The sequence below is a fragment of the Caenorhabditis remanei genome, chromosome I, assembly GCF_010183535.1.
Source record: "Caenorhabditis remanei strain PX506 chromosome I, whole genome shotgun sequence".
NCBI classification, from domain to species: domain Eukaryota; kingdom Metazoa; phylum Nematoda; class Chromadorea; order Rhabditida; family Rhabditidae; genus Caenorhabditis; species Caenorhabditis remanei.
This window is the reverse complement of record NC_071328.1, coordinates 440,697-452,021: the sequence shown is the minus strand read 5'-3', so window position 1 is coordinate 452,021 and position 11,325 is coordinate 440,697. Positions and strand designations below refer to the sequence as shown.

The window sequence follows — 11,325 nt, the reverse complement described above, 5'->3', positions numbered from 1 at the left end:
TTCTCTCTCCTGAATTCTCTTCCCAGTTCAACAATTCCTCGTCCTCCTAAACTCTGAATCTCTTTCTCTCTCTCATTTAATTATTAATTATCAATTTAATTATTTTTGTTTTAATTCCACCCCAACACTTTCACCTCCTGATGATCTGTCTCTATTCATCTTCAAAATGTTCTTATTGAGCCGGGCTTACATACAGAAAACTGACTAAATGAATACGGTATTTTGTAATAATTTTTATTGTAATTAGTGTAATTAGTGTTAATTACCCCCAATTAGTATTCCTCCCCCAATTAACAATTATAGATCGGTCGCTAGAATGACGACTTTATTGGGTATGAATCCCTGCTTCTCATCTGCAATCCTCACTGCCCACAGCCAATCGTCCACTGGTTTCCCGCTGGTGCAACGGATCCATTCCCCCGGACGGACGGTCAAATCGAGTGGGGACCGCCCGGTGAATGGCTCAACGACAAGCAGATTCTCGTTTTCCCTGGAAATCTGGACATACGGACACACAGACAGACGGACAGACTCACCACTTCTCTCGAATCGGGCGATTCATTGTGACGTCTTCTGGAATCTTCAAGTGGGACGATGGAACGAAACCCGACTGATTTTCAGAATTACGGACATATGTCCACTCGGGATCCGAGATATTCAGAATTGTGACGGTGTCACCTTCCTTCACGGAGAGATCATCTGGAGCCGTCGAGTCGAATGGGCGGAAAATTTGCGCTTCGCAGATTTCGTCCTGGAAATGGATGGGGTGGATTTACGGGAGCTGAACTCGATTTACGGGGTCTTAAAATTGATTTACGAGAGCTTAGGTGTGGATTTACTAAGCATCAGCTAGTGTCGATTTACGGGAACTAAAGATATATTTAAGGGAGGCTTTGTGTAGGTTTACAGCGAAGTTTTTGTAGATTTACGAGATTAGGTGTCGATTTACGGAAGCCTAAATGTAGATTTACGAGGTCCTTCGTGTGGATTTACTAAGCGATGTGTAGATTTACGGAAATGTAAATTTACGGAAGCTCGGTGTGCATTTACGGGCTCAGGTGTCGGTTTACGGGGGGCGGGTTAGGGAAATTGGTGTCGATTTACGAAAGCCTAAATTTGGATTCGCGAGGCCCTTCGTGTGGATTTACTGAGCGGCGTGTAGATTTACGGCATGAATAGTGTCGACTTACGCGCAGAAATGTGGATTTACGGGGTCACTCAAATCGATTTACGAGAGCTTAGGTGTGTTTTTAAGGGAGCTTCATGTGAATTTACGGAAGCCTAAATTTGGATTTACGAAGCCCTTCATGTGGATTTACCATTTTGAACACCTCTCCCTCCTCCTTTTGCACTGGAAGACTGTCGATAAATCTTTGAAGATTCGATTTTTCCCATTTCCGGTCCAATGTAGCCGTAGAGATTCCCTTTTTCTGAAAAAATTGACCGAATTTTGATAGCTTCTCACGACCTGAGTTTTAGTCGGAATGTTTCAAAATTTAAATTTCCTGGTAGATCAAAAATAGGGCTACATTTTTGTAATTGACAACTTTTTGATAGCTCTGCAGGCTTTTGAGTTATGCGTCTTTAAAGTTAAGCACCTGGGAGGAGAGAGGGAGGGAGACGCAGGGAAGGCGAGAGCGTCTAACTGTCTGCGTCTCTCCCCACTCTCTGGCGAGCTTAAACTTTGAAGCGGCGTATCTCCCTGAGAATTAAAGTAATCAAAAAGTTGTCAACTCGTTAATTGTAGCAAATTTTGTGTAGATCATTTTTGTAGTTGACATCTTTTCGATAGCTCCGCCCACTTTTGAGATATGCGCATTTAAAGAAGTTGTTTGTTTATTTGTTTAGAGAAAATCACTATTTTCGACCACCTATCGCGGATAGTGTTTTGTGGTAAAAAGGTCAAAATTATATTTTTCTGGTAGATCTAGACCAGGGCTACATTTTTGTAGTTGACAACTTTTTGATAGCTCCGCCCACTTTTGAGTTGTGAACTACAAGAATTAATGTTTTGATGTGATCTATCTAATTCTGGACATCTGGATGCACAGACAGACAGACACAAACCTTCTCTACCGTGACTCTCTTCTGCAATAGTTTGCAATACGTCTGCGGAACGAATCCTTTCCGCCCATCCGAAACTTGAACATAAATCCATTGGTCGTCCCGGTAGAGCGCTTTTACTGTAGTGCCACGTGGCACACTGATCTCATCGGCTACCTTGAAGAAGGGGCGTTACGGTAAAAGAGAGAGAGGGGGCGGAGTCTGCTTACCGTAGCCGTAAAGTTTTTAGTGAGCTGTCCTGGGGTATACGGGTCGAAATGGTCCACTTGCATACTATCAACCCATCCGCCGCCATTTTCAGGGCCTAGAAATTGAGAATTTGGTGGCCTAGATTCCGACAAATGAGTTTTTTGAAGTTTTGAAAAGGACTACGATAGTTTTATCAGTTTTCAACGTTGTATTCGGAATCTACGGCGTCGATTTTATCTTTTTAGGTTTTTTAGAAGATTTGGTGAGATTTTTGAAAAATTCGATGTTTGCGTACTTTCTCACATGCAGTACCCCACGAAATTCAAAAATTTATAGAAATTCTAAGAAAAATGTTTCTAGGCTGAAATTTTGCAAATTTTCCAAAGATAACTCTTATTTTTCTATTTTTAAGTGTCAAATTCATATTCCTTGCAACATTTCAGTCCCCCACATGATTTTCAAGCCAAATTACATCAATTTCCGCGATTTTGGGTGTTTGCGTACTTTCCCAACTACAGTACCCCATGACTTACCTCTTCCTGCTAGAACCTTCCAGAAAATACTACGGATTCCCATTTCGTGGGGAGAAAATTTTGAAATGGGTTTTAGGGGAAAATAAACAACGATATGTTAAGACAATATGTCAAAATAACGATTTGTTTGCTTTCCGATGTGACCGGAAGGAGATCGGGGACATTGAATGGATAGGACGGGGTCTGTTGTGGTCCAAACCTTATAAACTTAAGACCACCTGATAGATAAAGGAAAGAGCTTTATTTTTGTAGTTGACAACTTTTTGATAGCTCTGCAGGATTTTGAGATACGCGGTTTTAAAGAAGTTGTTTGTTTATTTTCAGTTCAGTGAAAATCACTATATTCGACCACCTATCACGGATTGTGTTTTGTGGTAAAAAGGTCAAAATTATATTCTTCTGGTAGATCAACTCAAGGGCTTCATTTTTGTAGTGTACAACTTTTTGATAGCTCCGCCTACTTTTGAGATATGGGGGGGGGGGGGAGCGCAGAGAAAATGAGTGCTTATATGTCAAAACCCTGCAAAGCTATCAAAAACTTGTCAACTACAAAAATGAAGCAATATTTTTGATCTACCAGAAAAATATAAATTTGGAAACTACAACAAAAGTTGACGTTGTGAAAATTCACTTTCTCACTTTTGCACCGAATGCTTATAAAAGCGTGAATAACTTTTTTCACAAATTTCCGTTTCGAAAACTGATAACAGATTCGAAATCAGCGTGAAATTGGCTATAAGATACGTTTGTTCTGCACTCAAAGAGTACCCTGGTTCGATTCTTTTTCCCACGCCAATCTTTTTTCTTTCTTTTTTTCTCATTTTTTGGCACGTAAAAGTACAGTAGAGCACGTTTGTAATTACGTCAAATCCGAAAGTTCACAAATTTTCATTTCCCAACAAAAGATGGTCGTCGAATTGATGAATTGTGGCGGGTGTAAGGAGCGATTCTTCAGGGAAGACGTCGTCAGGGTATAGAATTCCTCATTAGAGATTTCTAGGTCATCTGAAAACTTTGCAGGGCGAAGTCATCTCCCTATTGAATCGAATGTGGCACAAAGAGCATATTCAGTGTGTTTTTTGTAAGGTTAGTGACTTAGAATGCGCTCTATTGATAGCATTATCAATGGAGCGCGTTTGCCGATTTTCTAGGGCATCGTTTCTCTTCCAGCTTACCATCACCGATGAGAGATACTTCCGTTCCAACGTCGACCCGATGAAACCTGCGTGCTACGCGTGTCATATTCAGACAACTCATCCGGCGTGTGTTGGTGAGTGAGAGAGAGAGAGACGCAGAGAAACGAGAGTGTCTCGTTGTCTGCGTCTCTTCGACTCTCCCCATGTCTCTGGGGAGCGCTTGAACTTTGAAGCGGCGTTTCTCCCTGGGAATGGAAGCTATCAAAAAGTTGTCAACTATCAAAATGTAGCAAATTTCTTGTAGATTATTTTATCTGTTAAAATAATTTTTGTATCTTATCAACTTTGGGGGATAAAGAGGTTATAAGCATGGTAGGGTGACCGAATTTTGATAGCTTCTCACGACCTGAGTTTTAGTCGGAAATGTTTCAAAATTTTTCTGGTAGATCAAAAATAGAGCTACATCTTTGTAGTTGACAACTTTTTGATAGCTCCGCAGGCTTTTGAGATATGAGCCTTTTAAGATAGCCTGCTTCAGAGTAGAGAGGGATGGAGACGCAGAGAAGGCGAGAGCGTCTAACTGTCTGCGTCTCTCCCCTCTCCCCCTCACTCCTTGAGGTGCCCTAACTTTGAAGCCCCGTAACTCCTCAGCAATTGAAGCTATCAAAAAGTTGTCAACTAACAAAATGTAGCAAATTTCCCGTAGATCATTGTGCTAGTTGACAACTTTTCTCTATCTCTTCACCATCCCACTTATATCAACAACTTCACCTTCTATTTTCAAAACTCCTCATTCCAGGCTGCTCCCTTCCAATAATCGAGCGTGGCCTTGTCGCATTCGACCGTCTCTTCCATATCGATTGCTTCCGTTGCGCCATTTGTCATAAAACGATTCCCCAGCGTCGTGGATTCTACGAGAGAGACCTGATGCTCTATGATGAGTCCTGTTATATGATGTACATCAAGGATCTGCCGCCGGACGAGGATGCTCCGCCTACGTGATTCTCTAGAAATAATTATTTTCGACTGTGATGAAACCTTGTATGTAACAGCATTGCTGGAAATTTTTGTTTTTGTCTGGCGCGTTGGGGTTGTCGAAACTCCTTGTCTCTTTTTCGGGTTGAAGCGTGTTTCCGGTCGTTTTTGAATTCTTTTGGAATCTGTTTACACGAAAAAACCGAATTTGGGTGGGTTGGAAGTGCGCTCCATTGATAATTTGTTTGAAAAGTAGGTTGGGAAGGGGTTCGAACCGAAAACCAAATTGTTAGTGTCATCTATACAGAAAACAAAAACTATTTAGAGGAGAGGGGAATTGAACCCGGGATGTCCAGATCGCTGGTCAGACTCCTTACCAGGTGAGCTATAAAGGCAAAAGCTGGATGCTTCAAGAAAGATAGTGATAAGCGTTCGTGCCGGTGGTGGTGGCAACACGTTCAACGTTTATCACAACCCTGTTCCGCGCCGCCGCTCCCACCCTGATAGCTCAACTGGTAACAGGATGGGCCAGTAGACAACAGGTCAGGGGTTCGATTCCTTCTCAAAGCTTTCCTTTTTTGCTCTTTTTATGGATCATAGTGAGTCGTTTCTTTTTAGTTCCAAGTCACTTTGAACACCAAAAATTGGAAAGGTGTCTGTTTATCCCCCAAAAAATACATTTATCTACACAAAAAATAAAATAAAACATTTAAATTCAGAGGAGATCACTTGGTGGCAGTGGTGAAGGCGGCTGGCACACGACGGACTCCTGAAATCAAAAATTAAATCTTCTGGATTTCTCCGCGCACGCCTGTACGCCCTCCACCTCCACATTCTTTCGTTGCCCCTGTGGCTCAGGTGGTTACGCGCGCTGCTGCTACGCAAAAGGTCGATGGTTCGAGTTTTGCCTCTGCCCAAACCTTTTTGCTTTTTTGCATCCCTGTCCCCCTTATTACCTTCAATTTTAGCGTTCGCCCACAACTCCCTCGGTCCCTTCCCATCACTGTGCGTATGATAGAACGCGAAATAATGACATTTCGTCATCGCATCCTTCTTATCCTGATTCTGATACCAAATCACGATGGAGACTGTCTCATTGGGTTTGATGAATCCAATCGGTGGCTGAACACGAAAGATGTCCGCCGACGTGCAACGCACTTTATAGGAAACCGTTTCGGAGGTAGGGTTGTGCAGTTTGACGAACACCGATGCTGGCTTCTTGTCGTCGGAACACTTGAACTCGATCTGAAACGTGTCGATTATCGATTTTTCCAGAAAAATCAATAAAATACCTTATTGGCACTCAACGATAGCTTGAACGGCGGCTCGCCTGGCTTATTAGGCAACGCGGTGGCACCGGCGTCGGGAAAATTCGAGACTGGAACATTTGTTGATTTTTTGTCAGCCATTTTTAGTTTCTGAAAATCGAAGAGGTTTCCAGTCGTCCCCCGGTGTCAAAACTCACCTTTAAACTACTTTTGAAGAAAACGCGTCGTAAAATAACCAACTTTCTGATATCCCCTTTCTTTTATACCCAGAAAGATCTTATCTTGAGGATCGGAAGGTCATAGAAAAAATCAGAGTGTCACGGGATACTTGAAAAGGGATTTTTCAAAAAGTTTCAAAAAAAAAATCACGTTTTTATGGAAAGTTTTGAAAATTTTTTGACCTTGAAGTGTCCTTACGGTTTTTTACGCTTCCGGAAATTTTTTAGCATTTTAAGTGCTCTAGAACTAGTGAGAAACGCATCACTATGATCTATAAAAAAAGAAAAAAGAATAGTGAAGAAAAGAAATCGAACCCCTGACCTGTTGTCTACTGGCCTATCTCGTTACCAGTTGAGCTGTCAAGGTGGAAGAAGCGGCACGGAACAGAGGGTTGTGATAAAGGTGGTGGAGTTCCCCACCTTCTCGCCACCGCCAAATTTAAACTCGATAAGCATTTTCTGTTATTTCGAAAATTTTATTTTCTAGAATTTTCTTCTCTATAAATAATTATAGACTGAATAGAGTTTTGGTTAAGGTATAGGTTACTGAAACATGTAAAGGCTGTGCGAAACTTTACTTGTTTTCGAAAAATATTTGAAATGTTAGATTTTATAAAGTTTTTAGACACGGGAAAACCTTTTCAAACCATTTTTGTTCTCTAATTTATAGATTCGCCTTATTTTTCTTTTTCACAACTTAAAAGTTTTGTTAAAGGAAAAAAAATTTAGAAGTGAAAAATAGCTCTTATTTGAAAGATCGTCGTGGCCTTCCCTTTAGTCCCACTTTGTTGAATTTATATTTTCTGGTAGATCAAATCTAGATCTTTATTTTTGTAGTTGACAACTTTTTGATAGCTCCGCCCACTTTTGAGATATGCGCCTTTGAAGTTGGCGGCACCGCTGCTCACTTTTAAAGGCGCATATCTCAAAAGTGGGCGGAGCTATCAAAAAGTTGTCAATTACAAAATTGAAGATCTAGATTTGATCTACCAGAAAAAAATAAATTTGAAAGAGTGGGACAATAGCGAAAGGTGTAGCAAGTTTTTAAAGTTGATCTATTGTTTGCCCTTAATTTTTTTTTTGATCTACGCATAATTTACTAGTGGAATTCAATGTAGTTTTCGTAGAAATTAGGTATTTTTATCTCGTTTTTCATCACAAATCTTCTTTTCTTCTGACAATATATGATGATAAAGGATTAAGATTAACTAGGGAGGATTTGTAAATCCCATTTCCCAACTCGAAATTTTTCAAATTCCCGCGCGGAAAATTGCATGGGGGCGCGATTAATTCACTTTACTGTATTTCTGGATGTCCAAGAGCCTCGAAAATGGTGTTCTGCTTCTTTTTAGACAACAGAACATACACAATAAAAAATAAATGTCTTTTCTTATCAGCAGTTCCCATTGTTCCCTTTAAACAAATGTCTCATGACTAACATTTTAGTTTTTTTAAATAGTGTTTTAGGGATTTTTCTGACAAAAACTTTGTTCTGGCGCACCTCTGACGCGCCTTCCAATCCGGCGAGAACGCCGAGATCACCGCGAACATCTACGCCTTGCAACGTCTGATCTCTCCATGTCGTCGGCGGTCTACTGGTTAAGGAGCCCGACCGCTGCGCAAAACTTTCCGGGTTCGATTTTGCCCCTCGTCTCGAAGTTTTTTCTTCTTTTGCAACTCGATTTTAAGATTTTTTTCGTTACTTCACCACCTTTTTTTTTCCGCTTTTTCGTGTGTCGACGGACACGACTTGCTGATCCCCGTTTTGCCGAAAGAGAGAGCAAATCGGATTTAGGAAATTCTTTTTTTTCTTTTTTCCGTCGTCTTCTCACGGCTTAACAACTCCCTGCTCTCTCGAAAACCAACCAACTAAAACACATTTGATATATCTTCTTCTTTTATAATATGCACACACACACACACACTCGGCAGGCCTCCTTTTCAATGTAACATATGATATTCTGAGATTTAGAGTCTCTTTAGTACTGCTGCTCTTTTTCTATCATCTTGACATACCGAGGTGTGCTAATTTGAGCTTTTACGCTAATTTGCTCATTAGTGAGGGTGTAAGTGCGCTCTACTGAGAAATGGAAATTTTGGAAACAAACGTTTCAAATTTTTGCTTAAATTAGGTGTTTTTCCCTCTAAAATAGAATTTTCCACTACTCAAAAACGTCATTTCAATTCCAATTTTCTCTCCTCGATCCTCTTAACCGCACCAATCAAAAAGCAATACAGCAATTTGTCATCCTCTTGTTTTTCTCGAAATTCTCCTTCCTATCTGACTGAAAAAGGGAGAAAAAGCGAAAAAACGAGCCGAAGTGTCAAATTAAAAAGAGAAAGAGAGCAAGAGGCATCGGCTCAATTTCTAGCATTTCCCTTTTTTTGCCGCCTTTTTCTCTGAAACTCTCATCAGTCGGCCCAATTTGGGTGAAAAACAGACATTATTCTTAATTTTTCGCTTCTAGACAGGAAAATTGATCTAAAAACAAGAAGCAAAAAAGAATTGTAGAAGTGAGGAATCGAACCCCCGATGTCCAGATTACTGGCCAGACTCCTTCCCAGGTGAGCTATCCGTGTAGAAGCGTGGGCGCGGCGCGGAGGGTTGTGATAAAGCTATCGGCGACCGCGTGGTAAACACCACGCTTATGACTACCTTCCTTTCCGCGCCCAGCTTTTGCTCTCATAGCTCACCTGGTAAGGAGTCTGACCGGCGATCTGGACATCCCGGGTTCAATTCCCCTCCCCTCTCAATAGTTTTTGTTTTCTTTATAGATGACACTAACACTTTTATTTTCGACTCTAACCCCTTCCCAACCCATTTTTCCAACAAATTATCAATGGAGCGCACTTCCAACCCACCCAAAAGTATCTTATTCAGTTTTTCGTGTAAAAAGATTCCAAAGATTCAAAAAAACGACCGGAAACACGCTTCAACCCGAAAAAGAGACAAGTTTTCGTGCTCAGAGAGAGAGTCAAGTGGTTTGTTGTTTTTTTGGACATTTTTTTTGCCTCTTTTTTCTCTTTTTTCCCGTCCTCTCATGGGAACTAAATTGAATCAGAGAGAGAGAAAGAATTCTCTCTTTTTTCTGTTGGTTCATTGTTTTTTTTCGGGTCTTAAATTAATTATATATGTGTATGTGGGTGTACATATGTGAAAATTATTCTGCAATTTTTATTTAAAAAATCGATTTTTTTTGCAAAAACAGAAAAAAAGAATGTTTCCCCGTTTTTCCTACGAAAACCTGTCTGACTTTCAAAATCAGGCGACCAATTTCAGCTGGAATTCAGCAATATTCAGTTGTTATAAAGGAAACGCGCTCCACCGCATTTTTGGCACTAAATTTTAAGTTTTGAGATGATATTTTTGAGATTCAACACAAATTTTGATTAACTTTTCTCCCAAATTTTGAGATTTTTGTTGAAAAAATCCAAAAAAAAAACATTTTTTCGATGATTTTTGCAAACGCGCTCCACCGCACTTTTGGCGCTTTTGAAAAATATTTGAAATTTTGAGTTAAAAGTTACTTCTTTCATGCATTTTGATTAATATTTCACCAAAATATTAGGCTTTTGCTTTGAAAAACCAAAAAAATCCAACAAAACAAATTTTCCTTTTTTTGTTGTTGGAAAAGTACATGAAAATTCTTCTTCCAATTTGACTTTTTTTTTCATTTCTTCGTATTTCCCAACCCCATTGACCCATCCACTTCAGATGTTCTCTTGCTCTCCCCTCCCATACATCTGCCCTCATTTTCCACATTTATTTTTCTTTTTTTCTTTTTCACGCCCTCATAGCCGAACTTTTTCTATTTTGGGTTTCTAGCTTTCTGACTTCGCTGGCCTAGAAACCCAAAATAGAAAAAGCTCGGCCAGAGGTACACTTTCAGCATTTTTCAACTTTTTAGGACTGAAAATTCTCGTTTTAAGCAATTTTCAGTGGTTTTGAGTGTCATCCATGGGAAAATTCCATATTTTTTCTACACATATTTCGAAATTAAACTGAAAAATTAAGTTTTTGATGATTTAATAGTTTTGTGAAAAGGGTTTTCTATAAAACTGGGTTATAGAAATTTTAGCAAATTTTTTTAAACACAAAAAATACAATTTTAAACCAAAAAATCGGAAAAATGTATTTTTTTTTCTTTTTTTAGTTTTCTAAATATCTCTGAAAGTTTTTTTTTTAATTTTATTTATTTTTTTTTGATTACTTTGTTCCGAAACAATTTAATTCTCAAATTTCTCTATTTTTCCCTTCATTTTTCCCACCAAAAACCCCCTTATTCACCACGAAAAATCGCTAAAATCGAAAATTCTTCATGTCGTCTATTTTTTCGATTTTTCACTGTTAAATTTATAATAATTTATTTCAAAAAACTAAATTCTCAAATTTCTCTATTTTTCCCTTCATTTTTCCCACCAAAAACCCGCTTATTTACCCCCGAAAAGTCACATTTTCGGGTGGAAACCCGCGAGACCGGTCATCTTGCAAACGCGCTCTATTGAGAATCGGAGAGAGAAGAGGGCGAGAGAGTGTGTAGAATGAAGAGACGCAGAGAAATGGAGGAGAGACTTCGTGATACTTCTCTCAATTCCGACGCTTTCGGAGGGCACTTTTTGTGTTAAATTTGATTTTTTTTTGGAATGAAAAAAACTTTGAAAAAAAGAAATTGAAATATATTTTTCTGCCTAATAACTTTTATTTTAATTAAGACCTTTTTTTAACGATTTTCTTCTTTTTTGGTTTCTCAGCTTCTGAATTTTTATTTATTTCTATTTTCTAAATATAAAAATAAAAGAAAAAGAAGAGAAATCTATAAATATTGATATTTTAAGAAAAATCGGTATTTTTCGCTATTTTTTCCATTTTATTCTTTTCCAATTAATTGGAAATTTTCTATTTTATAAAACTGGACAAAAATGTTTCTAGGTTTTGAAAATC

The 11,325-nt window shown here is 39.1% G+C and overlaps 3 protein-coding genes across 3 annotated transcripts; 1 reads left to right on the top strand and 2 right to left on the bottom strand.

Moving 5' to 3' along the window:
• Positions 1 to 297: 297 nt before the first annotated feature.
• Positions 298 to 2,336, bottom strand: GCK72_000063 (uncharacterized protein; the record flags this gene model as incomplete). The annotated part of the gene is made up of 5 exons (XM_003095548.2): positions 298 to 490; positions 537 to 751; positions 1,320 to 1,430; positions 2,068 to 2,220; positions 2,274 to 2,336. 5 exons carry the CDS (start codon positions 2,334 to 2,336, stop codon positions 298 to 300), a joined length of 735 nt encoding a protein of 244 aa, XP_003095596.2.
• A 1,355-nt stretch (positions 2,337 to 3,691) lies between these two features.
• GCK72_000062 (uncharacterized protein) lies at positions 3,692 to 4,924 on the top strand (the record flags this gene model as incomplete). Its single annotated transcript, XM_003095531.2, has 4 exons — positions 3,692 to 3,757; positions 3,807 to 3,872; positions 3,957 to 4,056; positions 4,722 to 4,924. 4 exons carry the CDS (start codon positions 3,692 to 3,694, stop codon positions 4,922 to 4,924), a joined length of 435 nt encoding a protein of 144 aa, XP_003095579.1.
• Positions 4,925 to 5,622: 698 nt separating this feature from the next.
• GCK72_000061 (uncharacterized protein) lies at positions 5,623 to 6,306 on the bottom strand (the record flags this gene model as incomplete). The annotated part of the gene is made up of 3 exons (XM_003095526.2): positions 5,623 to 5,666; positions 5,854 to 6,142; positions 6,190 to 6,306. 3 exons carry the CDS (start codon positions 6,304 to 6,306, stop codon positions 5,623 to 5,625), a joined length of 450 nt encoding a protein of 149 aa, XP_003095574.2.
• Between the last annotated feature and the right edge of the window lie 5,019 nt (positions 6,307 to 11,325).